Raw genomic sequence first — 15,242 nt, forward strand, 5'->3', positions numbered from 1 at the left:
AGTGTTTAATTGCAGGGAAAACACAAACACACACTCACACACGCTCACACACACACATACATACATATTCTCTTCCCATCTCTTCCTGCTCTGTGCTTCACACATAAAAATAAACAGGGCCTCTTTACTGTCTCTTCACATAAGCTGAACTCAAAATCAGGGACTTCTCAGGTTGCAGGCAATCGAGGTTCAGGACAGACACAACCTGCAGGCACACCATCTTAACACACTTGTTAGCTGAGAAAAGTCATCCTGTTTGTGTGCCCCTGCACCTCAATGTAGTCAGTAATGCTGGACGTTTGGCCCTGTTAGCAGTGTCTGATTTAGAGCCTGGGAATGATCAGCAGACTGCAGTAACTAGAGGGCAAAAATCCCTGCTGACCAGGGCCTGTCTGACACTATTAATACAGGCCACTTCATCCTTCTATCATGCACGCCTCAGTAGCTTTCCTCCACATCCGCTGGCAACACACGTACTCACAAAAGTAGGAATGGCACCAAAGTGGGAGCACATGTTACTGCATTTATGAGAAACAAGGGTTTGTTTTATTTGGCTTCAACAGCAATTCACTCAGCACACATCTATTCATCACTTCGCCGAAGCAGGTTTGTGTTTACCGTGTTGCCGTTTACACTCTCCGTAATGAAAGAAATGACTTTGTCGGTTATTCCGAGATTCTTCAGCACTGGATGCATTGTTGTGTCTGCAGGGAAAGCAGGGGAACAATTCAATATACTGACAACAAACATTTGCATAATCATCAACTATTTGTTTTTCGGGGTTGTCTAAAACATATGGTGGTGGGAAGGCATAGAACTCTGCTGCACTACTTGCAAATTATACTTTTCACAAAGGGAAAGTTCCAGAAATGTGTTGAGGGGACCTTTGTTTCACACTAAAATTATGAGAGTGGTGAATGAAAGAATCTAAGTCCTCATGAACTACCAAGCTTTAAATAATCATGATTAAATAATCCTAAGGAGCTCATTATTGTGTTAAAAAGGGAGTTTTAAAACTATAACCAATCAGTGTGCTTCACATTCATATTTATCTCTAAATCAGGAGGCTGATCAAAAAGTTTTTGGAGAAAAACTAAACAGGTGTTTTGGGGTGTTTGCCTAAGCCCGGATTCTGCATAGGAAGGTTTTACATAGCAATAATTCTGTTATAAAAAGGTCATTATTGAACATCCTCCACAGACTCCTCACCTTGTAGCACTACAGCAAGCTGCTCTGCTGCCGATCTTCTCAAGGAGATGTCCACAGTGTCGGAGGTCAGAACACAAAAGAGCTTCTCCACAGACTCCACCTGAGCACAGCATAACACATCAAGTAGGTAGGCAGTGTCTTATGCTGTACTTTTCTACGCACTTCCCCCCAAAGATGGCCTGGAATTTCTAGATTCAGCTGCATTTCACCCTGTCTTAATCTGGACATCTGCACACTAAGTGTCTGAAACAAGTAGCGATGAGCTGATGTGTGAATGCAGCGGGTGCAAGTTGAAAAATTCACCCTGAGTGGGTACAAGGGGGCGGCATGATTATTTCATGTGGCTGGTAGGCAAAAGACACAAAATGAGGCATCAAAATCTGTTCTGCTTGCCAGTATATTCTTTCTCATTCTTTTTGTTGCTGTAAATACGTTCAATTACTTTTTGCACTGATACAAAGGCTGTAGTGTTGGGCTCTGCTATCTTGCACATCTTGTCAGCATTACACAGAGAAAAACCCTAATTCCTGAGAACATTTCACACTGTACAGGATATATGTCCTTAAGTGTGTGTTTCTTTCATATTTTTAGATGCATACCTTAAGGACAGACTTGTTGACGGTGTCCAGTCTAATGTCTAAAGGGGTCCTGAGGCTGAAAAGATTTGGAAGAGAGGAAACCACTTGTTGATCCAGGTCTGGTCTGATTGTGCTGGCATCATCAGCCCTGTTGAGGTGAGGGAGGATCTGTTGCACGGCTGCTAGTCTCACTCTGTTAATAATAAGCAGAAATGTATGCAAATTTGGATATTAATATTTAACTCAGAACCACAGTTTCAAAGACAAAATAAAAAACTCCACGAAGCAGCGGATAACCCATGCCTTCTGTCTGCATTAGAGGGTTAATTATGTTGCATTTTTTGCTTTTTGTCGAACACCCAAATGGTAACTAGTTGTCAAAAAGTGTCTGGCAGGGCAGACAAATCTATTAGCTGTTGCCAGAATTTACCAGGGCTTGTCTCCTGGCCAGTGTCTGGTGTTAATTGCCATCTCCATCAATATTCATAGACTGGGACTGTAGAGCTGTTTTACACAGGCCTCACTGAGGATTTAGAGGACTTGATGAGCACATCAGCTGACAGCTACAGACAGTCCTAATATGTCCATCACATCTCAGTTTGTAAAGCAAAATATCACGGCTCTCTAGTGTTTTTCTGACATGGGAAAAAATACTGGGACTATTTCTAACAACTTTACTCATGCAAAGACACTTAAGATTGTAACGTCATGTTCAGATCCAACTTTCATAGCAAGACAAACTAAATCAGACCCACACTTTTCCCTCAGACTCACGTGGGTTGTTTAGTGAAAAGCAGTCGCAGCGCTGCTTTTAGCTTGGCTGCGCTTGGAAATGCGTCGTCCCTCGCCGCATCTGACATGTCACTTATCAGCAGGACACAGTTTCCCAGTGACTCCTCGGTGCTAGCGTAACCCTGCCGCACACACAGAAACGCACAACCCTCAGCCTGCTTTGGCAGACAATGGAGCGAACAATGGGGAATTCCATCTAAGCAGCACAACAGTAAATAAAATATGCGTCCCTTTGATTACAGCTGGTTTCATTTCGTCTCTTGTTGACATGGCGGGCCCATCTCTGAATGGCCTCTTTGAATTAAATCACACTTGACAGCCTAGTCAAAATCTCATGTATATTCATGAGGAATTTCCAGGCTTTCTGTTGCCTGAAACTGAACAATTAATAAAAGCATGCCCCCCACCCCTCCAAAAAGGAAACAATATAACACAGGATATGGAAATGAGAGAATAACTAGAGAATAACTACATTTTTCTCGCTGGCAGCTCAATACGCAGCCTTTTGTGGTCCAAGAGTGCTAAAATTGCACTTTTGATCACAGTTGTTTTGGTTGTGGAGAACAAACACCACTTCCCCCGTCTACATAAAAGTAATGTAATAAGTTCCAAACATGATGCCACTTTATGAGCCCAGCAGTGCAAACACAACACAGCCTCCACAGAGAGAGGCGTACCTGTAATATCGGCATGACCGGGTAAAGTGCCTCATTGAATCTGTCCCAGGTTGATGCTGTCATCATCAATCGCCCCTTGAGCAGGAAAAGCAGAATATCCTTGGCAGCGGTGTTCACCTATAGATCACAAGTAAGGTGTTGAAGTCACACAGGCACTGTAGGAGGAGATTTATAAACAGCTACTGGAAGGGGCAGATTGTTAAATGTCTAAATTACATGACATCGATAAACAAAAGCAGTTTAGCATGACTGCAGTTACTTTAAAAACACAGGTTAAAAAACAGACATCCATGTATTTTTACAGTCGTTAGTAGTTGTGTTGACCACAATATTCCTTTCAACCTGGACATAAATTAGCACATCAAAAGAGTGCCCGAAATGATCTTTCTCAAAAAGATCAAACGTATTGCTCTTCTATAAATACACGAAAAACACATTTACATTTGCCCACCTTCTCTGCAGAGTCCTGGAGCCCAAAAGCGCTTATTTCATAGAGCACCCTGTGGTGAAGGAGGAAGTTGACTCCACCGCAGGCTCCTGGTTCCTGTCGTGACACATTCTGGATGCCAAGGCAGTCCTAAGGGTGTATATAATCACACCAAAGCACATCATAAATTATCGCTGTCCTCCCACTTGCACTGGCATACAGGAGGTCCAATTCACTTTAAATGTAGCCTTGTACTTCAGATGATGGTGTGAAAATGAAAAAGAAGTCAGTTTCCAAATGTCAAGTGGGTTTTTTATAGCACTCTGTGGAAGATCTGCAATCAATCTGTCTTTAACCTACTTTTTTTTTTTTTTTTACAAATTGGTGACCCACCAAACAGACCTGGTTACGGCTTCAGCAGCTGTACTTTTAAGCATGAACCTGCACAATGTCATTCAAACACTGACTGTCTGAGAAGATGGCTTGTTCTGACCTTGACCAGGTTTAAACAGTATTCGTAGGATTCTGTCTTCACAGGCGGTAAAGGATGTGACAGCAGCTTGAGAAGCAGCTTCTGGCTCTCTGTTTGGAGGAGGGGGCTGGGCTGATCAAACTTCCACCTAAATATGGACAGCAGAAGGATGTAACTCCTAAAATATGTGAAGTGTATAAAAGCAGGAAAAAAAAGGACTGAATCGAAATGGTAAGATAATGATCGTTATCGTACAGGTAGGAGCAGATGTGAATGCATTCCTTGAGGATTGGTAGGTGCTGATGAAACGGGAGGCCGTTTATGGCTTGGTCTGCCAACTCCAGCAACTCCAACCAATTTTTCTCACCCTTAATGAAGAAATAAATCCAAGAATTTTAACAAAAATTAAACTTGAGTCAACATCTTTTTTTAATTTAACATATGTAGCTGATGAATAAATAGGGAGGGCCTTCCCTCTCCTTGGCTTACTGTAACTATATAACACAGATTTCATACCTCAGCTTGTGTTTCCTTGAGGAAGTTGCAGGTGGATTCCATCCAAAGAGCAGCACGGGCCACCCTCCTGTAGAGATCATAGCTGTCAGAATTCACCTGCTCCAAGTAGGCCACCGCTGTCTCTTGCATGCTGGGTAATACGCTTCCCAATGACGTATCCAAGGATAGGTTGAAAATAGCTTTTCCCATGTTTTCTGGGAGATTTTCAGTTGCCTGTGGAAGGTGAATAGGTGAGTAATTTCTACTTCTGTGGAGTTAAACCATTGAGAGAGTATTGCATTTTCTTACACGCACACCTTTTCAGGAGGTAGGATGGTCTGTAGGAGTTTAACGGTGAAAATAGCAGTGCCTGTGTAAGCCATTCTGTGATGAACCTGACAGCTGTGGGGAATGTCTGCTGAGCAGCACTGATGGTAGCTCAGGATATCCCCCAGCAGCTCCATGCAGGCTTGCAGCTTCGCTTTCTAAAACACAGACACACAGAAAATGTAGACAAAAGGCACACAAGCAATTCACAAACACAGCTGCACACGCACATGTACGCACATCATGTGCATGTTCACAGACACACACTGATGCACAGTTACTGGGCGGGAGCCAGGAGAAAAATTGTTCGTTCCAGGGGTTAGGAATTGAATGTAATCAGATTTCAGGGTTATTTTGGGACGAGATACAGATCCACCCTATCTCTGTGTGAATAAATTGGAACAATCTATTCTCAGCCACTTTGTTCTTAGAGGAGGAATTGAACAATAGAGGATGACGACCAGCAGGGGGCAGTAGATGTCCTGTGCATCGCTGTGGCTGGCATGCACAGCTCAGCCCATTCCCATAGGAAAAACCTAGAGGTCTGGCACACTAAAGCTGCTCTCCACATAAAGATGACAAAACAGTTCTCAGGCTGCGAGACTCTGGGCATGTATTAAACAGCAGAGGGCCACGGGGGCCTGGGCTTGACAAGTGTATAAGTCCCCCAGCATGGGAACACACCAGTCAGCAGGGTAACAAATGAATGTGCATGGTAAAAAAAAAACACACAAGCCAGTTTTAAACAACCCCTTTGTATGGACTCTACACATGATAAAAAAACAAATTCTACAATTCTGTGCGTTTGTACCCTGGGGTGCAAACAGAGGCGTGCATGTATGTATGAGAAGCTCTTTGTAACCTTATAGAATTCAACCAGATCAATCACAAGCCTCCTCGACAATCAAGCACCGTATGCCTGTGTGTCTGCAGCAAATTGTCAGGTGGCCAACCCAGTTTCCCCCTTTTGTCAGTGAAGTGTATCCATTCATCTACATAAGAGGCTGTCATGAGTTGTGTTTCGACTTGCCAGCTCCATCCCCACCAGGCTGCGCTCGTCCCAGACCAGCTCACAAACGCTGTCCCCGAGCAGGAGGACGGCGTCGCACAGCAGCTCCAGAACACGGTGGAACACATGTGAAGAGTCTGAGAGAGCAGAGACAGAGAGGAGAGAAGAGAGGAAGTCAAGGAGGGAGATTTTCTGACAAGATTTTGAAAGAGGACATTTGGAGCATCTTTCAGTATTTCAGCGACAAACATTTAAAAAAAAGAATCCTCTAAAAAACTACAATCACTCCTACCTGTCTTCAGCAGAGGTATGGCGTGTTCCAAGGTGGCAGCGGTGAACTGAGCCAAAGTGAGTTGCTGTAACTGCAGCTCCAGGACATCTTCTACACCTAGATCAGGAAGCGCCATATGGGCCACATCTGCAGGCGACTGGGGGGTCTGCCTGGGGGCCTGGACTGCTGCTCCACCTCTCTGTGAGCTGCCGCTGGATGAATCACAGACAAAAGGAGGGTGGAGAGACAACAGAAAATTTCTGATCTGCACTTGAACCACTTGAAATACAAGGAGTGACATACAAGCTGCTTGGGGATGGATCACAAAAACTGTATAACCCTTTTTGGGATTTAGAGCAGTATTTTTAAACACTGTGGACCAGCCGCTAGAGGGCTCATGGTGTTATTTATATTAAAGAAGAAGAAGAAGAAAAATCTTCCAGTCTTCTTCATGCTGTTTTATCTCCATGTGCGGGCTGCTGGTGTCACTCGCAATTTTGTGATTATCAAAGCCTCCAAAAAATCCAACTGTGCAAAAAAAAATTAACAAGTGCAAGAAGCGCATGTTTAGTTTGAGGTCTGGTGAACAGAATTGACAACAGTACTGATTAGAGAGAAAAGTTATCTCAGCAACGACGATACAGACTCACATGATAACATTTATACTTCAGAAGTGTGCCAGAAGTCAAACTGAGAGACTCTGCTTAACGCTAATATCATCGCTCAAGACGTGCAAAGCAGCAAAATCTCAGAAAGCAAATTCTGCTGTTTTTTCTTTTTGAATCTCTTTGCAGCAGATTCAAGGCACAGATTAAAAACTGCGTGAGTGGATTATTAAGAACCAGACCTGTTGGATGCTGCATCTCCATCCTGTCCATCACCCCTGGCTCTCTGGTCTGTGCGCCCCACGACAGAAGGCCGAGGTGAGCACTCCGCCCCTGGAGATGAGGCCTGGGAGCGCTGGGTGCGGACCTCATGGGAAATGGAAAAGGAGGAGTTCTGGGAGACTGGATCTACAAATCACAGAAAGAAGATTATTGAAACAAGTATATCCTTCAACGTTAGGCCAAGACCAGACTACCAAACTCACTGACATCAATCTGTTCCCTGGTTCATATTTAACATGAAACATAACATATCAATCAATGCATCAACAGGAGGAACGTATTGAAGGACATTCCTCTCTTTTTCTCTGATCACCTTCAAAGCAGGCGTCAGGCGCTGCAGGTTATCAGACATGAGGGGCAGAGAGCAACAGGAGTTTCTCTGAATCCCTGATTATGGATCTTGTCAGGAGACAGTTAAAGTGGTCACATACATCTAGATATTGTCTGTTTGGGGGGGGGGGGAACACTCATTTGGCTTCATAATGACTCTTCAGGAACCAATCATTTTGACTCTATGTCTATGGTGATAACCTAAAGCAACTGCTATTAGCATTCAAAAAACACTTGTGACAGGATGTTATCATCAGAATAACTGATACGGTATACTACCTTGCTTTGTAGAGTAGAAGCTTGGATCTTGATGAAAGCGTAGCCTCCTCCTGAGCCCAACACAAAGCTGTCTCAGGCATGAAAGAGCCTGCAAGTGGAGGCTGCTCCCCTCACCTTTACCAGAGCCCAGCCTCAACAGGGCCAGAAGGTTCTGGAAACAGACAGGGATATCAGAGCAGTGTTGTTCTTGTGATGCAGGGTTATGGAAAGGTTTTCTAAACACATAATTAACAGCAAGTGATACCCAATTAGGGTATTATTGTAATTGGGCAAATATATTGGTTTATGGCTCTGTTTACAAACAGACCAAACGGAATAATTGAACAAAGGCTGTGTAAAACAGGACCTAAGCCCAGACAGTGATAGAAAAGTTGTAATAAGTTTGCTAAATAAAAAGGGCAAGTGGAATTGAATTATTGAAGCAGCAATTTGTTCCAAGTTCAGATTCCCTGCCCTCTGCAGCTAATGATGTCATGTCTCTAAATCCAAGTCATTTAATTTAGCTTAATAGCTGTACTAACTCAACTGAGGGCCAAGCAGAGCCACAAGAAGAAAACTGCTTTCCCATAATGATTTCTCTTTGATGATGGGGCCGCTGCGTGACAGTTTGCTAATACTGCCAAGAGAGCAATGTAATATAATGCAGCACTTTATTAACAAATAGTTATGTTCACAGTGGCTCATCGGGGCAAACTGATGTCTCCTCCAGCACTCTGTCTGTGCCAAAAAAATGACGAGCTTGAATAACAGATGCGCTTTGTTTCACAAATGATTCGTCGAAGAGTGCAGAACATTTGTTTACATTGATGATTCTCTAAAATGTAGAAGTTCAAAGATTTGGTTCACTGCGGACTGGCTGTGCATCAGCTGGACCATATATGGCTTTGATTACAGTCCTAACTTGGCGGAAGCACAATGACCTCCTCATTTCAAACTGTGTTGTATAGATTCCTCTGGAGCTCCCTGAACCCAAGGATGAATAAAGCTTGAAACAGCTGAAGACAGAATTTACAGAATCTCTCAAGGAGGCTTTAACAAGAAGGAGAACAAAATACCCCACCAAGGAAATTCAGCTCTTGTAAGAGGTATATCATAACCAAACTATATCCTCTCAGCAATCGAGTGCCTGCTCAAGCAAAGTTAAGCCCTCAGAGGCCTCCACTATCTTCTACAAGATCAGGGACACAGAATTATAAATTGGTGTTTTGTTCAAGGACGCTATTTGACAGGCTATTATTTTGACAGTGGCGAGATTGACCATTCAAGGAACTCCATTACAGGATGGTTGCGCACACAGTTAGCAGTTCTGTAGCAGCACCTTTACGATACTGGGCCTTTGGAGGAAGAGCTCAGCAGGAAAGTCTTGCATGATGACGTCACAGAGCAGTTCACATGTGGTCCGCACCAAGTTGGGGTTACTGCTCCTTAGAGAGCTGTGTCAAGAGAAACAAAAACAGAAATTCTACATCATCTCAGTGCATTACTTACATCAGGTTGTGGAACTAATTGATTAGCTTACTTGTAATGCACTAGGGCTGGGAGGATACACTATTCTCGTAATTCGATTCTATTACTATTTTTGGGGTGCCGACTCTATTTAAATTGTGATTCTTCGATATTTACAGTTTTGCTATTTTAACACCAGACCATGAGAGAAAGTTAAATAATGATGATAATGTCTACAGACTCTATCAGGAGCCATATTTCCCCATAAAATGCACATCAAGTGAGTCAGAAGGAAACATTTTGCCCTCTGCTGGAGAAAAGTGGTAACTTCTTTCAATCCAGTTTATAGACAAAGACTGAAATGAAGAATTTGAATTAGAAAAAATGGATTTTTGACAAAGAATCTTGATTTTGATACTGTCAAACAAAAAGTCAGATTTTTGCTTTTCTCTCCCTCCCCTAAAATGTACCAATACATCAGCCTGGTTATAGGCAAATAACTTGGTTGTTGGTTGATCGAGTTGCTGATATTTGTCCATTGTGCTGCACCTTTTTTGCTTACGGAAACAATTCTGCATCCAAATCTTCTACCGTTTACCCTGGTTTGAGTTGTAAACGAAGCAGGTACACCCAGAGATCCCTCTCCATAGCTTCTTTCCAGTCCCTCCTGGGGGACTCTTTTGCATTCCCATTTCTGGAGGAGGCATATAACCCCTTTAGTGACCTCTTGGTCTTAGGCCTCCTTTCAGTCAAACACAGCTAAAGGCATATTTATCCAATTTTTAAACCACCTCAAAAAGCTTCTTTCAAGGCACAGGAAGAACAACACTACTTCTTTGGTCACCACCCAAATGCTCAGGACCATAGGTGAGGGTTGGAACATAAATCGACTCTTTAATCCAAAGCTTTGCCTTCAGGCTCAGCTCCCTTTTCAGTGAGCCAACATCACTTCTGACGCAACACTAACCTGCCTCTCCATCTATTGTACACTTACTCATGAAAAAGGCCCCATGACGCTTACATTTTTTCTGCTTTTTGAGGAGACAAGACAAACAATACATGTGACAAAAAGAGTTAAATGACTTTCATAGTCATATTTGTCATTACTTATCATCCATGTTTAAGATCTGGTATTTCAGTAGTTTTTAAATAATGTGCATTTAAATCTACTGTAACAGTCCAGAATTTATTCTTTCAAAAGACAAGTTCTGTTGGACTAAAATGCTTCTAAAAATAGCCTCTAAGAGAAGCAAGGAAAAAACAGTCTAAGATGGCTAAAATGAATCCTGTTTGGTAAATTTGTACACTAAATGTCTGCTCACTCAAACATACTTTAATGAAGGCCTGAGTGATATGAACACAGTTTACTGATGTATTTTAAAAAAGATAGATAATGATATCTGGTCCAGATGGGTGAATTAATCAGAAATAAACAACCACCACAATAACGATTAGTTCAAGGAAAACATTAGTTACAGCAGGGGTGTCAAACTCATTTTTACTGAGGGCCACATCTGCATAATGGTTGCCCTCAAAGGGCCAGATGTAACTGTAAGACAGTATAAAATGTAGCTAAATGTAACTAAGTGTAATGTAAAAATAAATGCAACTACTGCTTCAAAAATGCACCCTCTGAAAAAGACGTCAGTTACAATAAAGCTAGCGCTCTCTGCCGCATTGTCTTTGATTGTGGCTTTATTGAACACACCCTGCAGCTGCAGTTTGCATTTTAAATCTTGTACTAATTGTTGTTTTTCTTGAAGGCTCACTTGCTAGCCTAGTGGCCTTCCCAGCTTTCTTAAAGGGATCACAGTTTTATTTCTCAATTCCACTAGTCCGAAAAATGGCACTGATGTGAAAACACTGCAATCTAGAGGCAGGATGCTGTCACTTTGCTGGATATAGATTATGGGAAACTGACTTTGACTTCTCTATTATAACACAAGCAGAGCTTTTCGGCTCCTGCGGGCCACATAAAATAGTGTGGCGGGTCACATTTGGCTCGTTGGCCTTGAGTTTGACACATGTGAATTACAGGATCAGCTAAAACACAATTTTAACATTGGGTTCAATGAAGGACTGAATTGAAGCCTTATATTTATTTTTTACTACATTCGATTAATTATTATTATAAAGATCAGCTCACCTCTCATTGGATGAAAGTATGTGTCTGTCTGTGTTTGTCAAAGTCAGCCATGGAAAAACAGAGAACTTCAGACATCTCACAGTCTCATGCACTGTGTAAAAAAAGAGTGATATAAAATAAGTCCAGAAATGTTCAGATGAGACATGTACACAAGTTTTCAAAATGAAGGTACCTGCAATTCTCTGAGGGGGTACATCTGTATGGCTTGGTATGCTCTTTTTGAAATAGCCTGTTTTAGGAAAAGGCTCATCAGGAGGAGGAACTGAAACTGCAGAAGAAACAGGTTTGTTAAATGTTCTATTACACACTTCAAGCAGTTTAACAAACAGTTATGAATTCTCTAAGTGTGAGGCACTCTCTCTTTTCTGTCTACAACATGAAATCATAAAAACTGTAGTTCTTAGCAGAAAGAAAAACAGCAAACAATAATTTGGCTTTAACTTGCAACACCTGTTGGAGTTGCAGCACGCTGTCCATACGAGTAGACCGTTGTATGACTGGGGAGTAGCTCAGGTAGCTGGAACAGCTGGTCCAGGGTTCCATCGATGACAGCTCGCAGTCTGGGTTCCACATTAGGAGACAGTTGGGTGAGGAAGTCTACCGCACCAACGTCTCTCAGCATCTGGGCTGCAGAAGGATGCTTGGAATACAAAATGACAAGAATAAATGGTCAGAAAAAGAAAAGGTGTGCCATTGTGGAAAAAAAGTGCTTCAGAATGTCAGGGGCAAACTTTACAAAAATTATCCTCCTCCCCAAAAGAACGTATCTATCTGAGGGAAGAGAAAAGGCATGCAATCTTTGTTAAGCAGTCAGAGTGTTGACTGGCCTTACATCTGAAGAATCCATCACGTAGCCCTGTTTCTAACTCACCTTAGATAAGGTCGAGAGCAGTTCAAGGACCTCCTCCTGCATTGGCACCTCGGGGAAATTGAACCACTCCAGAAGATACACGAAGAGCATCTTTTCTTGCACAATGTCAGGGACAGATATCAGGGAATGGTCCAGCTTACATATGATGCTCTTCAGTGCTCGAACTCTTATCTCCACCAGAGAGTGGCCTGAAGTTGCAGGAAGCAGCGTGTCAGATGGAGAAGAAACGTTTTATTTTTAGCTGAAGCTAGTTTCAGTTGGAAGGAAGACCAGAGAAGCTCACTGACTCAGGTAACTTAGCTACAGTTAGCGTCGGCACTAAGAAACAGCAAGGGTACACGCATACAACATAACAAGCTTCCATTGTTTAGAAATGTTAGCATACGCGAGGCTACTACACAGTAAGTGACAGGTTTGGTTAACAAAAGTTGAAATCTGCCTCCAAAGCTAAGTTTCTGTTAGCTTTAAATTAGCTTACCTATTTTCTTTATAAGGGGTGACAACTCCATGCTCAATGCCTTGCGTGTCGGTTTGGTACCAACATAAAAGAGCAAAGTATTTCACTCCAGAGTGTGGCTGCTTGAAAGTGTCATGTCAACAACGTCTGCCCGGGTCTGTTTTCAACAAACGCGCCAGCGTCACTGCACTTCCTGTGGAGGGCCATGGTGCGTTCAAGGTGTACAACTGTGTCGGACAAAGTGAAAAAAAGACTAAACGAGTGTGACTTTTTGGTCGTTCCATGATCATAAAGTGCTTCTTGGACCATTGATATAAAACAACGACAAAAACAACAACAACAACAGCAACAACAACATTTCACTATGAATTAACCAAAACGTAATAATTACGCAGACTAAATAATACTCATAGCCTTAATAATATGGGACCTTAAAAAATAGTTTACAGAAAACTTAACAGGCTTTCCAGACGACAAAAAAAAATGAAATAAAACAAAAAACGAAACAACTTAAAATAAAACCTAGTCAAGAGGTATAACCATAGACTGTATAACCTCAAAATGTATGGCAAATATACAAAAACCCTACAGCAGGAGGAGAGAACCCTTGCAGCACAAGAACCTAACAACACAGACTGAGACCACTAAGGGCAGAGGCAAGAACAAGGAAAAGAATCCAATAGGAATATCAGAAAAAAAATAATAATTAAAAAAAAAAGGAGAAAAAAATACAAATAAATAAAGGAAGGATAAATAAAGGAAGATAAAAGATTTGATAATAATAATGGTTAAAGTCAATGTTAAGTTCAGTAGAATAATCAAAGTAACCAATAAAAATGAATTATAATAATACTAATATTAATTATCAATATAAATACCACAGTTGGATAAAACAGAGTCACAAAACATAGAATAAAATAGTGCCCTGGCCAAAGGTGCCTGGCTCAGGCCGAGGACCCTAAAAATATTCATAACAGGTATCAATTTTTGCTTACACCAGATGTTCAATACTTACTGAAGGTTGGCTTTTATCCTTTTCTCAAGTGCATTATCTAGTTTGCAGCCAATGTGTGATGTTATAATTGTGTGTCTAGTTTCTCATTTTGTATCATCTTGAGCCACTGTGGACTGAAGGACTCACACTGCACGCCAAAGGCCAATGAAGTCAGGGAGGGTTCAACGCTTGGAGGCCAGGATCGCATCTGGGTTAGAGTTGAATGCAAACCTTTACTGAACTAAATTAATCTAAGATTTTGCACTTTTTTCAAGACCTTCTGGTCAGAACTTTATTAAAATTAGGAGAAATCAAAGATTTATGCTGCATGTCAGCAAACAAACTTCATTAATAGATCTGAGTGTCAGTTATTAGATATATGTAGACCTAAATCTGGCCCATCAATTTAATTTACTCTGCTTTCAAATGCTAAAGTTCGGTGTTTGTTGTTTGAGGTGGTCTGCTTTCATGTTTTTGCAACTTTGAAAATTAACATTGTAATAATCATGCAAACTGAGTATATAAAATGTAATGATGCATGTCCGCTTTGATACCTTTGATATTTCTGTCAACCCCCCCTGGTTTGTGGAATCATCACCGGTTCAAGGCTCCTCTACAAATCACTGATGTCCTTTGCATCACCTAAATATTAATGAAGCCAGTCGCAGTTTGGAGCAGTTTTGACAGCAGCCACATTATCCTGTCATCAAGTTAATCCTCTCAAACACTGACACTCTCAAAAATCAAAGGTGATGTTTGTCACCTCTTAACACAAGAGCAGGCATAAATTCTTTTCATATTCTGTGCATGACTTAATCCAATTGCACGGGATCCCACACTTGGGATGTGATGTGGATATGATCCGCAGACAGGGTGATAATTAACAAACTTAGCAAACGATAATGTGATGTGATAATAATATAATCACACAGCTTTTGAGAATTCTGGAGGGATTTAAGCCTATAATTAATTTGGCGTTGTACTGTATTTTCATCTATCACCTACATTCTTTAAAGACTTTGAAGGGGGGTATATGGAAAATGTCATTTTCCCCTTTTTTTCTTTTTTTTATTACCATCATATAAATCCCCTGAGGTTACTTCAAATGCTCAAGTGTGTGATAATTCATTTTATAGACATACTATTACAATGAAAGAGAAACTTTTTTTTTCTGTTTCAACATCCCATCAATGATTTTCAATTCTTTGTTTGTTTACGCTACATGGGTTATACTGATAAAACTGCCATAGGGCCCATTGACCTGAGGAGGTTAAAATTGTATTGAGGCTTCCCCTTAGCCTTCAATCCAACAAATACGGCTGAGTTGTTTGGATGTTTTGACATTCTGCAGACAAACATAGATACTCAGAGAACAAGTTTTCACATCCAAACAGCTGAGGAGGTCTTCTTTACCTGGCGGAAAAAAAAAATACATCGCCCTAGGTCAGATGAGGAGTTCGCACGGAGTGTTGAGTCTGCAGAGAACAGAGCAGCTCATCATCACTGTTTGACAACCGCTGTGTGTGTCTGGGATCATTCCACAGCATAGGCTGCAGAAAGATAGAAAGAAAAACT

At 41.5% G+C, this 15,242-nt stretch overlaps 1 protein-coding gene across 4 annotated transcripts in view; it reads right to left on the reverse strand.

Moving 5' to 3' along the window:
• The window catches only part of rttn (rotatin), a 38,939-nt gene extending 26,039 nt beyond the window's left edge, over positions 1-12,900 (reverse strand). For all 4 annotated transcript variants that reach the window (XM_074693412.1, XM_074693409.1, XM_074693410.1 and 1 more), the window contains exons 1-20: positions 12,695-12,900; positions 12,217-12,404; positions 11,796-11,985; positions 11,518-11,613; positions 11,346-11,436; positions 9,072-9,186; positions 7,754-7,904; positions 7,105-7,270; positions 6,279-6,469; positions 6,008-6,123; positions 4,968-5,135; positions 4,672-4,884; positions 4,411-4,523; positions 4,177-4,303; positions 3,708-3,833; positions 3,257-3,373; positions 2,562-2,701; positions 1,809-1,980; positions 1,210-1,309; positions 619-704 (exon numbers count right to left, since the gene is read on the reverse strand). In XM_074693412.1, the coding sequence (XP_074549513.1) occupies positions 619-704; positions 1,210-1,309; positions 1,809-1,980; positions 2,562-2,701; positions 3,257-3,373; positions 3,708-3,833; positions 4,177-4,303; positions 4,411-4,523; positions 4,672-4,884; positions 4,968-5,135; positions 6,008-6,123; positions 6,279-6,469; positions 7,105-7,270; positions 7,754-7,904; positions 9,072-9,186; positions 11,346-11,436; positions 11,518-11,613; positions 11,796-11,985; positions 12,217-12,404; positions 12,695-12,725 (2,697 nt within the window). In that variant the 5' untranslated portion in view covers positions 12,726-12,900. The remainder of the gene's footprint in view (positions 1-618; positions 705-1,209; positions 1,310-1,808; positions 1,981-2,561; positions 2,702-3,256; positions 3,374-3,707; positions 3,834-4,176; positions 4,304-4,410; positions 4,524-4,671; positions 4,885-4,967; positions 5,136-6,007; positions 6,124-6,278; positions 6,470-7,104; positions 7,271-7,753; positions 7,905-9,071; positions 9,187-11,345; positions 11,437-11,517; positions 11,614-11,795; positions 11,986-12,216; positions 12,405-12,694) is intronic.
• Between the last annotated feature and the right edge of the window lie 2,342 nt (positions 12,901-15,242).

Source organism: Halichoeres trimaculatus, unplaced genomic scaffold, assembly GCF_033239565.1.
Source record: "Halichoeres trimaculatus isolate MK-OKI-2021-1 unplaced genomic scaffold, fHalTri1.1 fHalTri1_scaffold_18, whole genome shotgun sequence".
Classification (NCBI taxonomy): domain Eukaryota; kingdom Metazoa; phylum Chordata; class Actinopteri; order Labriformes; family Labridae; genus Halichoeres; species Halichoeres trimaculatus.